Here is a 17,329-nt window from a genome sequence, read left to right on the forward strand (position 1 = left end):
TACGATGATTTAGCCACCTTTGAAGTACAATATTCACCTCGCCCTTAAGGATCGGTGAATATTGTACTCCTCAGGTGTCTAAATCATCGTATTGACCTCAAAAACAGCAATAATTGTATACTATTACCTGGATATAATGTACGTGTATTTATATACCGAATTCTAGTTGGTTGTTCACATCTAGCAGAAATGATGAAAGGAAACTAAATTGTGATGGATTTGACGGAAGGACAGAAAAGAGTAACACTATCTGTCCCTTTCATTTCATGGCAGGGGCAAAACCCAAGATTAAAACCCATGACAATCAGTCTCGAAGATAGGCTGAACCGCATTAAATGCACATCCTTAAATGGGGTGAGCACTCGTCGCACTAATAGTGTCTACATTTACTTATCTGCATTAGGAGTGGGGGTCTAATTACGTGTATATAGAACTTTGGTTAACACCAGATTCAATGTCCTCAGTTTGATATTGAATGCATTACTTTGGAACCAATCCTCCTACACGATCTTATGTTGCAAAGCTGCATGACATTTTCATATCACATTCTGCTGAAAATTTTACTTTTTTTCACAAAATGCAACCCTTATTCAAAAACTTGTTAAATGAGGGAAATAGAGTGGGTTAAAGGACTTGCAACATTTCTTTTTACATTTTCATGAAAGTTGAAGATAACGAACAGTGATCAATTTCATAACTCCTACATATACAAGAGGCCCAGGGTCCTTATAGGTCACCTGGGTATCATGTAACAACCTTCCAATCTTTGAATTAGGTTTGTGTTTAAATATAAGAATTTTACTTTTGGATGGAAGAAACATTGAATAGCTATGTGGTCAGCCCCGCCTTTGCACCAGAACCCCTGACCCAGGGGCCATAAATTTCAGTTTTGAAAGAAGCATCCTTGATCATCATTACCATACTATTAGTTTGTCTACTTAATACCCAGCAGCAGAGGAGAAGATTTTCAAAGAAATAAAATGCATTTTCACTATATGATCAATAGGGATCCACCCTAATACCAGAACCCCTGACCCAGGGGCCATAAATTTCACAATTTTGAAAGAGGCATCCTTGCTCATCATAACCATGCTATTGGTTTGTCTACTTAATACCCAAGGACAGAGAAGAAGATTTTCTATGACTTATACAGCCCCACCCTAGCACCAGAACCCCTGATCCAGGGGCCATGAATTTCACAATTTTTAACAAGAGGTACTGTGAGCAATGCTCACTAAGAATACCCCCCGCTTACCCCAATCTCCCAAAGGGTGTTGGTAATAGGTATAAACTACCTCTTTTCTGAGTGTTGCTACTTTGATATCCAGTGCGCATGACCTTTGACCTTTTGACCACAAAGTCGATAGGGAACATCTTCATCCCATGGGTAGTCCATATGTATGATATGGTGACTGTAGGTGGAAAGGATAACGCTTTAGAACCCGGAAACCATATTGCTACTTCAATGTCCAGTGCGCGTGACCTTTGACCTTTTGACCCCAAAATCGATAGGAAACATCTTCATCCCATGGGTAGTCCATATGTTTGATATGGTGACTGTAGGTGGAAAGGATAACGCTTTAGAGCCCGGAAACCATATTGCTACTTCAATGTCCAGTGCGCTTGATCTTTGACCTTTTGACCCCAAAATCGATAGGGAACATCTTCATCCCATGGGTAGTCCATATGTTTGATATGGTGACTGTAGGTGGAAAGGATAACGCTTTAGAGCCCGGAAACCGCATTGCTACTTCAATGTCCAGTGCGCTTGACCTTTGACCTTTTGACCCCAAAATCGATATTGAACATTTTCATCCTATGGGTAGTCCATATGTATGATATGGTGACTGTAGGTGGAAAGGATAACACTTTAGAGCCCGGAAACCCTATTGCTACTTCGATGTCCAGTGTGCTTGACCTTTGACCTTTTGACCCCAAAATCGATAGGGAACATCTTCATCCCATGGGTAGTCCATATATATGATATGGTGACGGTGGGTGGAAAGGATAATGCTTTAGAGCCCGGAAACCATTGCGTCTACAGACGGACGGACGGACGGACAGACGGACAACTCGCTTCCAGTATACCCCCCCCCCCCCACAACTTGTTGCGGAGGGTATAAAGAGGCATCCTTGCTCATCATTACCATGCTATTAGTTTGTCTACTTAATACCCAGAGACAGAGAAGATTTTCAAAGAATTTCTACATTTTCACTATATGACCAATAGAGCCCCACCCTAACACAAGAACCCCTGCCCCAGGGGCCATGAATTTCACAATTTTGGTAGAGGGCTCAATGCTCATTATAATTATGCCCACAGTTTGGCTTCTTGATGTCCAGGAGTAAAGAAGAAGATTTTTTAAAATTACACTCATTTTGATGGTTTTTGCCATTTTCACTATATGACCAATAGAGCCCCACCCTAACACAAGAACCCCTGCCCCAGGGGCCATGAATTTCACAATTTTTGTAGAGGGCTCAAAGCTCATTATAATTATGCCCACAGTTTGGCTTCTTGATGTCCAGGAGTAAAGAAGAAGATTTTTTTTTAAAATTACACTCATTTTGATGGTTTTTGCCCCACCCCTTAGGCCCCAGGGGGGCAGGGACCACGAATTTCACAATTTTTGTTCCCCTTCACCCACAGATGCTATATGCCAAAATTGGTTGAAATTGGTTCAGGGGTTTCAGAGAAGAAGCTGAAAATGTTCAAATGTTAATGCACGACGCACGACGACGGACAAAAACAGATAGCAATAGGTCACCTGAATGAATTCAGGTGACCTAATAAGCAATACAAAATAGAAAGTCGGGCAAACACGTATCCCTGGATATACCAGAAGTGGGATTAATTGCCTAGGAGATGTAAGCATCCCCTGTCGACCGGTCACACCAGCCGTGAGCCCTACATCCTGATCAGGTACACGGTGTTTTCCATAGTTAAAATCTGAGTGCCAAGACCGGCCTAATAATCGGAATGAAACACGTCAGACAGCATTTGACAGAATGATAGGTTGTATTCACAAACTAGATCGTTATAACGAACATAGAAATTCATTATAGAAAATGAATATAAGGTGATATTGTAGGTTGTCACTGATAGAGTTATCGTTCTTAGTAAAGTGATATCATCAGAAAAGGATCGTGCCAATATCTCTATTAGTACAATATGCACCACATAAAGGATACACTGTAATTACTCTACATACTCAAAACAAAAGCATATCTCCTAGTATATAAAGAAAACTCTAACTAAACTCGATTAAGTCCTTCACCGGTTTATAGATACATACAGGTAAATGTCCAACTGGTTATAACCTACTGTTTGTTCTTTTCTCACAACCCACTGAACATTATTTTAATCACATTTCCGTGGTTTTTTTATTTGATTTTTTTTTTGCCGCGGTTTAGAATATGTGTGTCTGAGAATTAAAAGTGAGTTTAAATACAAACATTGCAAAATGATGACTTCCCAACCTGTAATTTTTGCATTTACCCACCAAGTAATTGATAGAAATACATTGTTACATTTTAATAGAAAATATTGCACTATTTCAAAAGTAGATAATGCAACTTATTAGATCGAATTTAATGTTTTATTAAGGGTTTAAGGCCTCTAAGATTGGTGGAAAACCCATTAGCAGCTGCTGGAAATGTAATTTTTTTATCAATTTTGTAGTGGGAATGTAACTAGCAAGATCAATCATGGGAATTTCAACAAATCAATTTTGATTATATATTTATTACGATTAGATAATGATGTATGATACATGTAATCTGTATTTCCCAGAACCACACAATACATATATGTACACAACTTAGCTATAATCAAACTCATTTTCCAATATTTCTATATCCAATAATTCTCATCATTGTCTTCATTATGAATGAGTGATTAATGTTGATTAACGTTTTGTAAAAAGAAGAAAAGACACCTAAAAACTGACACTTCATTGCTGTATACAGAGCTGCCCAGACGATATATATTACGTGTGTATTGTGGATGTGTAATCACGATACGAGTTAATCACACATCTAAATCATATAGTTCATTTCTTCAAACATATTTGTTAATACATGTACAGTAGTTTCTTTCCATTCATCATTTTTCTATTATTCATACGAAACATGCATGACTTGATGACATTATGGTAAAATAACAAGCATGTATTTCCTGACAAAATATGAGGAACGTCTCATGGAATGAAACACAGTAATTGTATGACCATACGCAGTTACCACAGCAACACTTTCACTAACTCAAACCCTTGATTCTGAACTGGCTATTCTATTACGTGTCTCATGATCCTCGTCTCAGTGTGTTTATCGTTGTTGTCTCAATGCCATTATGTCTTTCTTCAAGGAACCATTACTCAGTCTTAATATTGCCTGCAGAAATGAGAAGTTAGCATAAGATAATGAAAAAAGTGAAGTTTTAAACTATAGAGAATACAAGTAAGAGTGGGACAAACACGGACCCCTGGATATACCAGAGGTGGGATCGTGTGCTAAGAAGCAGTAAGCATCCCCTGTCAAGAGGTCACACCCTCAGTGAACCCTATATCTTGATCACGTAAATGGAGTAATCTGTAGTCAAATCAGTGTTTAAAGAACGCCTAACAATTGCCATGAAACAAATCAAACAGCATTCGACCTTATGATAAGTCGAAATTGTAAATTAGATTATTTAAATCATTATTTAGATACATGTATAACCAATAAGTATTATCTAATTAATTCGAAAGGTTTTAATGGTAGGTAAGATGTCGAACAACAACTTTTCAAAACAAATTTGATAAGCCCAAGACTGAAATCATAAGCGTTTTCTTCAAATATTCACTGTAAATATGAGTACCTTATTTGTAAGATTGGAAGCATAATTCTAACCTGTGAGTACTTCTTGAAAGGTACAAATATCACATTAATTACAATCAAATTATATCCGTAGTCTTCAAAGTTCAAACTCAACTATATATTTTTTTAATGTAACATGCACTATAAATGTGAATATTTTCATGGGGGGAAATAGTAATTTTCAGTAGGATTATTTTTGCGGAAGGGGAGAATTTAGATAAAAAGAATTAAAAGTAAATCTAACTTATTGCAGTTCGTCTTTTAACAAACAAAACTGCATCAATTAAACCTTTAATGTACAATTTGTATCAACAAGTACTGGTGATCTTGATAAATGTATATTGTAGATTCCTAAATTTCGGCGAGGAATTTATTATCACTAATTTCAAAAGAGGCATAACTCGGAAAGTGAAATTACTCGCTCTTATTTTATTGCTGTTATTGTTAAAATGCATGTAAAAAGTCATGATTACAGTTGTATGACCTGCATTCCGACAAAATTTATCCACCTTTTAAAAACACTGCTAAATTAAAAGCAATAACAGTAAACTAACAACTCAGCTTTATGACGAAGGATATGATTGCACCTTGTCCATCGTCAGCTTCTCATATATATATATATATATATATATATATATATATATATATATATATATATAAGTCGCTGGTTCAACCCCGGGATGGGGTGAAAAATTTTCAGTACCTAGTTGTGATTATTTGGTGCTTTATATATTAATTAATTGATTATCACATGTATCGTTTAGATCCTAGGGGTAATTGTAAGGTGGAGTGTTATAATTGTTTGTTTGTGCTTTATATTAAATATTCTATACAATTGCATCGAGAGATCCACTCCCCTTATGAAATCTTAAACGCTGAATGACACAACGATTGTGTAAGATTGCATCAGTGTGTATAGTAGCGCTTTAGGAGCATAACAAAACTTCCTTTTTAGGGAATTCGTTGTGGCCGAGTGGACTTACGCACTGGTTTGACAGTCTTGCTAGGCGGTGGGTGCCGTAGGTCGCTGGTTCAACCCCGGGCTGGGGTGAAAAATTTTCAGTACCTAGTTGTGATTATTTGGTGCTTTATATATATATATATATATATATATATATATATATATATATATATATATATATATTTCAACAGTCTCCTTTAAAGTCAGCATTGCGCAAAATCTATGGTCGTTAGAATAATTCAGTTTGTCCATATTACCTATCATTGGAGCAAATGCTGTTTAACGTTTTACAGACTGATTGACAAAGGTCGTTCTTGACACTGATTTTTACGACGGATTATTCCTTTTTTACCTGGGCGTTTCAGGTCGACAAGGGATACTTACACATCCTAAGCATCTAATCCCATGGCTGGCATGTCGAGGGGTCCGTATTTTGTATTCCTTTTGGGATTTATGAGGTTGATCACTATTCGTTTTATACGTATTTATGAGGCTGTACGACAAGTCATTCATCACTCATTCTAATCAGTTTTAACGAGTGTTATTTAATTTTAAATCAATGTTTACAAACAGCTGTCACTCAAATCAGGTGACAGTCAGTGTCCAGCTCGAGATGAGATCATCGGTGGTCTCATCAGTGTAGTCTGTAACTACAAGAATATTACAGAAATGAAAATATAAAACATCTCTTAGTAATTTGTTGTGTTACGCTCTTCCAAACTCAAGGTTAGACAATTGTGTCCGAGTTATACATGTATACAATCTGTTGATATTTCCCTAATGCGCGTGGGGTTATTTATATATGCCTAACACAGTAATAAATTTATATATTCCCACCTATCTATTTTTTAAATTGTCTGTTCACTGTTTTCTTTTACATGCAAATGTTTTCACGCATGTGATTATGGGAAAGATAATAACTTTTAAAACTAATTCATCTGCTAAAAGGTAAGTCTGTACAAAAAATGAACAACATCGGATCACACAAGTTTAACAGACTACCTACAAATTATCTGTTAACAAGATTTGACGTTTACGAATCATTTTGCCATATTGAATATTCGCGAGAATACGGAATACAGAGTAGGTATATGCACAAATCTTTCAAGAATATTCGCATAATGTACTTTTTGTCGTAACTCTTCAGCACCAAGCAAACATGAACACTTTTTGTGAGCCTTAAATTCGCAAATATCACCATTAAGGAAATATTTACACCCTTATATGCATATCTATTATTCTACATTAAAATCCAAACAACTGCCACCTGAGAAAGGTCCTCCCATTTCAGTTTAAAGTCATCCTTTTCCATGACGCTAGTTGTCCGAGTTTTATGTTCTACCTCATTCCTGTAGAACCGGATTCTCTCCACGTCATCCGTAGGACGTTTTTCTCCAATATCGGGTTTCTTCCCCCATCCTTTGGTCGGTGGTGGAAGATTTGCTCCGTAATTCCTCAACAGTTTGTACATGACGGTCACATCAAAAGCAGCTGAGGAGGGAATCGATTTATCAGCTAAAATGAAGGATGTAAGCTTTGGAAAATTTCATGAGACACAAAATTTCTCAGCGAAGAACATGTATAGTCAAATTCAAAACAATACAAGGTGGATGTTCCGTGAATCGCTACAAGGCATTATCTATCAAGGCAGAATCTATAAACGTGATTATCAGAATTAAAACATACAAGCATTAATACGATTTTCATTATTTCATGTTTGAATAAGAGACTCTTAACAATTCCCTATTTCAGTTTTAAAAACAAAGCTACATCACTTCGACACACGTACGGTGTTATGACCCTTTCCATCTAATTGGAGTATGTTAGGTGAAGATAACGAACAGTGATCAATCTCATAACTCCTATAAGCAATACAAAATAGATAGTTGGGCAAACACGGACCCCTCGACACAACAGAGGTGGGATCAGGTGCCTAGGAGGAGTAAGCATCCCCTATTGACCGGTCACACTCGCCGTGAGCCCTATATCCTGATCAGGTAAACGGAGTTATCCGCAGTCAAAATCAGTGTGCCAGGAACGGCTTAACAATTGGTATGAAACACGTCAGACAGCATTTGACTCAATGCGAGGTTGTACTGACGAACTAGATCGTTATAACGACAATATAATTTGCGAAATGTTGACTTCAATCGAGACTGTTGAAACTCCTATACCATCAACTTGCTTGTCAGTAGCTTACCTCGTCATACAGTTGAGTTGTCAGTTTGTCGTTAATGTCTACTTTCATTAAAATACCTAAGTATGAATTAGAAGTGGACGACTTTGAGGTGTCCTTTATTTCGAGCTCACAGGGATATATCAAATCGACAAATGAATGAAAGCTATTATTGTTAATAGAGAAAACGTCATTGATATATCTAAATGTCGAATTGAAGGCCACAGCGAGAGATTTGTTCTTCTTTCGTAGAAGTTTTTGAATAAATTCTGCTTCATATGAATATACAAACAAGTCAGCTAACAAAGGATCACAATTCGTGCCCATGGGAATTCCAACAGACTGTTGGAAAATCTGATCACCAAAGACCACGAAGATATGGTCAATGAGAACATTAGCATTATTTTTATTTCAACTTCAGAGTACTTGTGCGTGGAATCAGAGTGGTGTTTAAGAAAATAGGTTTTTGAATGACTGATCACTAGATATGAATATTTCCGTTTTCCGTTTTTGTTGAAGAAGCAACTGTCTATGATGTCAAAAAGTCTAGTATTTAATTTATCGTGAGGAATGGACGTGTATAGTGTTGAAAAGTGATATGTTTTAATGTTATTGATTTGGAACAAAATCTGCGATTTCAAGTTTACTAAAAGTTCTTTAAACTTTTTTAGAATCCACATTTGATTAACACCATTTCTGGCATATGTAGTCGCACAGTGACTTTGAAGTTTCTCCTTCACGACTGTTAATATTTTCGTGAGGAGGAAATATAGGGGCTTGGTAGAGCACTTACTGGATCCAGCAATGTATCTTTGTTTGTAAGGGTTTTTATGTAGTTTAGGAATCCAGTATAGGTGCGGTAACTCAAATTCATTCGACCCATTGAATGCGATATTAAATGTGTCTAAAATTTAAGAATTTCATATTTTGAAAGGGCAGTTGGAGCATAAGTATGATTACCAAAAGTGGAATTAATGTCAAGTTCGTTTAAAATACAGTTGTAATAATGAGCCTTACAAACAAAAACAATGTTGTTACTAGCTTTGTCAGCTGGAACCAAAACATATTCCTCATGTAACCTATCTAATTCTTTTATCACTTCTGGTTTACTAAACACAGAAGGATAGATGGTACGTGCGTTTGTTTTCATGTGTCTAATGCGGGATTTTAATATCCCTCTTATGCTTTTAACCCATTCTGACAATGTATCAACTTTTTCTTTTTCATATTTAGCCCATCGTCTGGCATAATCTTCAACATAACTGATAATAGAGATGGAGTTCTGTCGCCAATTAAAAGACCGAGGTTCTCTGTATTTAGGACCTTTTAGAATAAGTGATTTGAGGTCCTCATTTTCAACTATATCAAAATCACCAGTAATGACATGTCCAGCTGGACTATAGTTGAAAGAAGATGAAGAACAAGACCATGTTGGTGAATTACGTATAAGATGGTATATATCTTGGCACTGCAAAGTTTGTTTATAATTAAAAAGTTTGGATGCAATAGTAGAAGTATAGCTGTAGGAGATACAGGGTGTAGACTTGAACTTGAACCCTTTTATGACGAAGAATGTTGCTTATGTTGACGACATCTATGTCGATGTGGCGCATCATTGAAAGTGTTAGTTGACATTGACCTATCACGCTGCTAATGATATGTCTTTAGGTTTCAAAATACAGATATTGATACTTTAAATTGATATTTGATCAGAGGACGAAATTATATAACTGCTTACGTCGTATAAGAAATAGTGACTTGTTGTCTTATAGCCATCCCAATTCATCTGACATGTAAGAAAAATGTAATCTGAAATTGGAGATAATCCTTCACGGCTCCGCAATAAAAAATATTCTGAAAGGCCAGGCTGATTTTATACGAAACCATCACGCTTGGTTACATACATGTACGTAAATACCGAAGTGAAACGGTAAGGGTACATAAACCCTCATATTGATACTGGTATATTTTGGGAAACCCCAGTATAGGTATGTGTGTACTAATTCGATAGGTAATTATTTCAAAAACTTGAATGCGCATATTAACAGATTTAACTATACAATATTTTAGCTATTTTCTGAATGTATTAATGTATCGTGATGTGTCATTTGATCACTCATGTAGGCAAATCATAAGCTTTAAGTGAAGAAGTACTGCTTCTATCCTGGACATGACACTTACAACTATGCTATGGCATGGGGGGGGGGGTTCATTGTGATATTGCCTAACGTGCCTTGTGACCCACGTCTTTTACTTCTATTGCCAATCTTACGAAAGGTAGATTCACTATGTAAGACGTCTTTGCTTTGACTTAACACAGGGGATATCCCAAATGCATAACTTTTTAAACCTATTTTATCTTGATATTAGATATACAGGAGTAATCAATTGCAAGGATACCATGTACATTGGTTTCATGTAAATTTAAACGAAGAAAAATTGGATAATGAATTTCATGAGTGAAAGTAAACGATTCAACAAACTATACAGATAGTTTACGTTTTGCAAGAAAGAATATTGCATATCGATCAAAAGAAAAGGAACACGCATTACATATATAAAGTCACTAGTCTTGGAAGAAGGGTGGTCAATATTATTTGTTGGATGGAGATATCGTTCATGTTTGGAATATTTATTTTGTATACTCTTTTACATCCCATTCCAGAATTTTTCACTAATGCAAAACATCATCCTCTTTAGGTGTAGTGCCAACAATTTTGGAGAGTGCAAGATACTCAGGGCACCAGTAGTAAAGTTTCATTATAACATATACGCCACATACGAAAGAACCGTGTCGCTTGTCGAACAGCTACCAGGCCTACCCATGTAAACGTCTTAGGTTTGACGCGGTGTTAGATTGAATCCAGGCTTCCTGGTTGCAGAACGAACGGCCCAATTCACATCATAAATCAGAACATAATCTTCTTGACATATGTATAGTATTTATGATTGTCGTTGTTGGTTGGTTGATGGTTTGCATTGCGTCCCATACGTTTACTCATAATGATAACGCACCAGGGGTAGCTGAAGTACTACAAATTTAGACCTTAGTGTTCAGGTTCATTTTGAGAACAAAGTATAAAACCAAGAAATGTTTTTTTTTTATGTATCCATCCACCAGCTAAGATGGAAAGGAGATACATTTTATATTTAGCATTTATTTGGCATGATCGTGGATCGTTATGAGTTGCACAACCACAATGATAAGTTTAATCACTATCAAACATTGAGCTTTAAATTAAGCAGTATTTGTTATATCCAGAATGATTTGATTGAAGGCATTGTACTATTCAAAATGAAAATAAGTCATAATACTAGTAAGCTATTTAAGCAACGGCGATTGTTTACTCTTTAGGGATTAGTTGAAGTACTACAAATTTAGACTTATGTCTAGCGTTCAGGTTCATTTTGAGAACAAAGCATAAAACCAACAAATATTTTTTTACAAGATGTAGCCACCCACCTGGAAATATTAAAAGGAATAAATTTTATATTAAGTTTTTTTGGAATAGTCATGGATCGTTATGAGTTGCACAACCACAATGGTTAGTTTAATCACTACCAAAACATTGAACTTTAAAATAAGCAGTAGTTGGTATATCCAGAATGAATTGATTTATAGCATTGTAAAATGAGTCATAATACTAATAAGATATTTAAGCAACGAGAATGGTTTACTCTGTAGGGGGTAGAAGTACATGTGTACACCGAGCTTGATGTTTGTAAAATATCTGATATGTCTAGTCTTATTCCTGACCTCAAAACCAGTAAAACATATCCACGTTTTAGGGAAACCGGTTTACTAAGTTACATGACTGTTAAGCAAAAGAATAACATCATATTAATCGGGCAACATATCCCAATGTTCAGAGTAGATTAACCTTAATTGTTAAACCCTTGACCTTAACCTCAATGAAAGGCGAAAATAACGAACAGTGATCAATCTCAGAACTCCCACAAGCAATACAAAATAGATAGTTGGGCAAACATGGTCCCCTGGACACACCAGAGGTGGGATCAGGTGCCATGGGGGAGTAAGCATCCCCTGTCGACCGGTCACACCCAGATTCATCTAATTTTTAAGAAAAAATAGTATAAAGAGTTAAATGTATGTGAAGCAGACAGTTCATAAGATCAGACGATGTGCTAAATATGAAAAAGAACTTGATACATAGTTAGAATGGATTAAACATATAAGATAAATATTAAAATCCTGCATTAGACATATCAAGACAAAGGTACGTACCATCTATCGTTCTGTGTTTAGTAAACCAGAAGTGACCAAAGAATTAGATAGGTTACTTAATGAATATGTTTTGCTTCCAGCTGACAAAGCTTGTAACAACATTGTCTTTGTACGACTCGTTATTACTACTGTATTTTAAACGAACTTGCCATTAATTAACTCCACTTTGTTTACTATTCGTATACTGCAACTACCCTTTCAAAACATGAAATTCTTCAAAACCATGTTTCAATTTAAGATGATTTAATTTCCCAGTCAATGCGTCCAATAAATATGAGGAACGTACCAAAGCTTGATTCCTAAACTACTTAAAAACCCTTACAAAGAAAGATACATTGCTAGATTCAGTAAGTAGTCTACCAACCCCTATCCTTGCTCCTCCCGAACATATTAACAGCTGTGAAAGATGAAGATAACGAACAGCGATCAATCTCACAACTCCTATGAGCATTACAAAATTGATAAATGGGTAAATCCGGACCCCTAGACCTACCAGACATGAGATCAGGTGCCTAGAAGGAGTACGCATCCCCTGTCGATCGTTTACACCAGCCATGAGCCATATATCTTGATCAGGCAAGCGAAGTTATCCGTAGTCAAGCAACTCACAAACAAGTTGATGGTGCAAGGGTTTTAACAGTCTTGTTTAAAGTAAGTGTTTCGCAGTGTCTATTGTCGTTTGAGAATGCAACCTATCATTGGGTTATATGCTGTCTGACGTGTTTCATACCGATTGTTAAACCGTTGTTGGCACACTGAGTTTGACTACGGATAGCTCCGTTTATCTGTTCAAGATATAGGGCTCATGGTGCGTGTGACCGGTCAACAGCGGATGCTTACTCCTCCTAGGTACCTGATCAAACGTCTGGTGTGTAAATGCATCTATGTGTGTCCAACTCTTTATTACAGGCACCTGAAGTGTGGATAGCTTGCATATATCTTATGTACGTACCATCCCCCTCTTTAGAATGAAATTATTTGACACAGAATCAATTATTTTCCAAATATGTTATTTCCCCCACCGATCACCCTCATCATTCGTTCTGAATAGTTAATTTGTACCTTCGGTAATCGTTTGAGATGACCACTTATAAAAGTGTGCAACAGATCATGCAAACAAACAGGGACTACCTGCTTTGCGACCGATTCACGAGGCATAAAACAGCTTTATCGAAGGAATTGTTCGTTTTCTTTACCTTTCTTTGAGCAGGCAACACTTGATATACTGACCGACAGGAGCAAACCAATATGCCCCTTGTGAAAACGAAGTAGGACTAAGTGGAAAAGGGTGATGGTTTTGATACCTGGAAATAGTAGGGTACATTGGTCTGTATCCAGCCTCTGATGTCCTTGCTGTAGTCTTTGTTTGTTATTGGTGAGTACAGTGGCCAAGTCCATTGGTGGAAATATTCTGTCAAAATAAAGTTGGAGTGCGTCTCGTCCAATCTTTGTGAGTTCGTCAAAAGTCTTGAAATTGAATTTCCTTAACTCAGGCTCAGACAGACTGGTGCACTCATCTCTGTCCATGAGATCATCCAAATCTGAAACCCACGTCCAAATAATTAGACACATTCTAAATATATCGATTCATTGTAAATTTCAGTTTAATCTGTTACTTGGTCACACAATGTGTATTTAATCCCTATTTCAAATAAAACAGGAATGGAACTAAAAACCTACTCACCTGTTACCTCGGCTAGGACATCCTATCAAAAGGATGACTATCATTATAAACTAAAACGATGGACACGAATTATCAACACTTTCTATGGAAATAATTTACATGTTAAATAAGTCATGAATTGTCAAACACTTATCAATGAACATACCTGCTTCCAATAAACCAAAAGAGTAGATTCACTCAGAATATGATGATTAATCATTCCATGCTTTGGACAAGTAATTTTTCCTTTCCCATGGATGTCTCTCTCTTCGACAAAACAGTCATCATGTTCACGAAACACCTCCTGTTTTGAACATTGATATCCTACAGTGTACATCACTTTCTTGTGAAAGTTACTGGTCAGACCGTTCAGCAATCTTTCAATATTGTCACGGATTTCCAGAGTAACATCTTTCACAATTACAACTTTGCTGGGCTGAAAAACCTGAAGCTGAATTGAACATCTATTCACAGCGAGAGCTATTGCATGTTGCTTATAGACAAAACAAGCCACGTTTTTATATAAACAGAGTCCTCTGTCTTCTAAAACCATCCATTCGCCTTTGGTTTTCGTCAAACAAGCAACAATAAGCCGGAAATAAAAAAAATATGGCAAAAACTGAAATCGAAAGACCAATACCGATGTTTTACTTTGTATGGAGTGGAAAAAGTTATCTTCTTGCATACCAAAGCTCCGCTTGTTCATACAGGGGATGTAATGTGCGAAGGTACCAACTGCAATGAGACCAAGTCGTTGCATGTATTGCAACAAGTTTGCTTTGTTTTGATTTCTTTTCCAGTAGTTCATTTCAAAGTGCCGACTATTCCAAATATCGGTTAAAAGGCTGTCCAGTATATGACCACTTATGTAAAAAGAACACCAATCGCGATCGCTGTCGACAAAATCCCTGATATGGTTTGGATCGGTTATTATGTTCTTAAAGGAATCAACAAACCACTGGATGTCAATGATGACAGTTTCGGCAAGAGAGCTCTCGTCAAAGTGTAGTATAACGCCTATATCGTGATAAAATTTCAGAATATCGCGGATTTGTGTGGATTTCTCTTTGTTTTCCCCAAAACAGTTCTGTGATAACTCTTTTACAGATGTTATTCTCACTTTCCGTCTTCTCAGTTCTCCAACTACGACTTCAGATAGTGCCCAGTCTGTAGGAATGGATTCTTTCCATCTTTCTTCTCTTGCAATTGAAACCATGCACTTCTCTAGTTCAGATAGCGTGTCTTGGAATGATGAACCATCGGATTTAAATCCTAGAACAAAACATCGTTTCCTATTCAGGTGTGACCTCAGATGTTTGTCAAGCTTTAGATTATCCAGGATGTTGTTGTAGAGGGTGTCAGAGTTCTAAAAACAACATATGAAAATATTATAGGAATTCACAAACTAGGGAATCCGATTAATTTAACTCCTATAAGCAATACAAAATAGATAGTTGAGCAAACGCGGACCCCATGACATATCAGAGTGGGATAAGGTGCCTAGGAGGAGTAAGCATTCCATGTTGACCGGTCACACCCGCAGTGAGCCCTATATCCTGATCAGGTAAACGGAGTTAATCGTAGTCAAAATCAATGTGCCAAGAACGGCCTAACACTCGGTATGAAAAACGTCAGACAGCATTTGACCCAATGATAGGTTGTATTGACGAACTAGATCGTTATAACGACCATAGAATTTGCGAAATGCTGACTTCAATTAAGACTGTTTAAACCCCTGAACCATTAACTTGTTTGTCAGTAGCTTGCCTTGATTTAAAAACTGCCCATACGCAGAACAAGCTCTTGCGTATCAAATCACTCAAGAGATGAAAACACCATGTGCAGGTGATAATGGAATATTGCTACATGAAACTAGGCTATTTTAGATACGCAAAGTTGACGATGGAGAAGCTGAAATCATCCCGCTTGTCATACAGTTGAGTTGTCAGTTTGCCGTTAATGTTTACTTTCAATAAATATCTAAGTATGAAGCAGAAGTGGACGACTATGTGATGTCTTTATTTAGAGCTCACGGGAATATATCGAATCGACATGAATGGAAGTTATTGTCAATAGACAAAACGTCGTCGATATATCTAGATGTCGAATTGAAGGCTACAGCATGACATGTTTTCTTCCCACGTAGATGTTTTTGAATAAATTCCGCATCATATGAATATAGAAACAGGTCAGCTAACAAAGGGTCATATTTCATACCGACTGTTGGAAGGCCTAATCACCAACTACTACGACGATATTGTGAATGAGGAACTCTGGGATATTTTTTTTTTCAACTTCAGAGTACTTGTGCGTGAAATCAGAGTGCTGTTAAACAAAGTAACGACAAGGGACGTTATTGGCTATATACCGCTGAGGTTTTTTCATTTTTTCAACTTTCATACTATGCTTACTTATTCTTTTTATTTACACAACTAGGATGTTCTTCTAATCCCACTTACATGAAAATGACGTATTATTTTATTATGACGTCATGATTATACGCTAAAGATGAGCTGTTTAGCGGAATCTGTTGATTTGAAATAAATTATGAATAAACTTTAGCAATAACAAATAATGTACTTTTGCATGCAACAACCAGATTTATATTTTGCATATTTAATTATCCATTAATATTCTTCTTTCATTATCAATATTGTATCGGTTGTTGGCTGCAAACAATATGAATTTTTAAAAAAGAATGAATGCGAAATCGGCTGTTTTCGATACGCAAAGTCAATGATTTGCATGTAATAGAACTGGAAAAAAAAAACACTTTTGCATGCAACAACCAGATTTATATTTTGCATGTTTAATTATCCATTGATATTCTTCTTTCATTATCATTATGGTGTCGGTTGTTGGCTGCAAACAATATGAATTTTAAAAAAAGAATGAATGTAGAAATTGGCTATTTTCAATACGCAAAGTCAATATTTTACATGTTATAGAACTGAAAATTAATAATACTTTTGCATGCAACAACCAGGTTTATATTTTGCATATTTAATTATCCATTAATATTCTTCTTTCATTATCAATATGGTGTCGGTTGTTGGCTGCAAACAATATGAATTTAAAAAAAAAGAATGAATGCAGAAATCGGCCGTTTTCGTTACGCGAAGTCAATATTTTGCATGTTATAGAACCGAAGCAAACTGTTCCATCATTTAACCTCATCAAGTTTTACTTACTTTGCGATTTAATAAATACATGTATGTCCAGTCAAACAATTAATGCTTTACCTAGTTTGCCATAAAATCTGCACCTAACAAATGCAGATGATGTCCGCCTCTCGAGTCACGGAGGCGGATAAAAAATCCACCGCATGATGAATGGAAATTATTCTACTTTCGCTTTTAAAGGTCACGGGAATATGTTTGGACGTCCTGTCTTTTCAAAATAAGATTATTTAAGAATAAATTGAAT

The 17,329-nt window shown here is 36.4% G+C and overlaps 1 protein-coding gene across 1 annotated transcript in view; it reads right to left on the minus strand.

Annotated features, from left to right (window-relative positions):
* Positions 1 to 3,729: 3,729 nt before the first annotated feature.
* LOC125677879 (uncharacterized) overlaps positions 3,730 to 17,329 on the minus strand; it is a 102,693-nt gene continuing 89,093 nt past the window's right edge. The window contains exons 12-16 of the mRNA XM_056159125.1: positions 14,070 to 15,269; positions 13,925 to 13,946; positions 13,545 to 13,781; positions 7,086 to 7,333; positions 3,730 to 4,392 (exon numbers count right to left, since the gene is read on the minus strand). Coding sequence (XP_056015100.1) covers positions 4,327 to 4,392; positions 7,086 to 7,333; positions 13,545 to 13,781; positions 13,925 to 13,946; positions 14,070 to 15,269 — 1,773 coding nt within the window. The 3' untranslated portion in view covers positions 3,730 to 4,326. The remainder of the gene's footprint in view (positions 4,393 to 7,085; positions 7,334 to 13,544; positions 13,782 to 13,924; positions 13,947 to 14,069; positions 15,270 to 17,329) is intronic.

This window comes from Ostrea edulis, chromosome 3, assembly GCF_947568905.1.
Source record: "Ostrea edulis chromosome 3, xbOstEdul1.1, whole genome shotgun sequence".
NCBI lineage: Eukaryota > Metazoa > Mollusca > Bivalvia > Ostreida > Ostreidae > Ostrea > Ostrea edulis.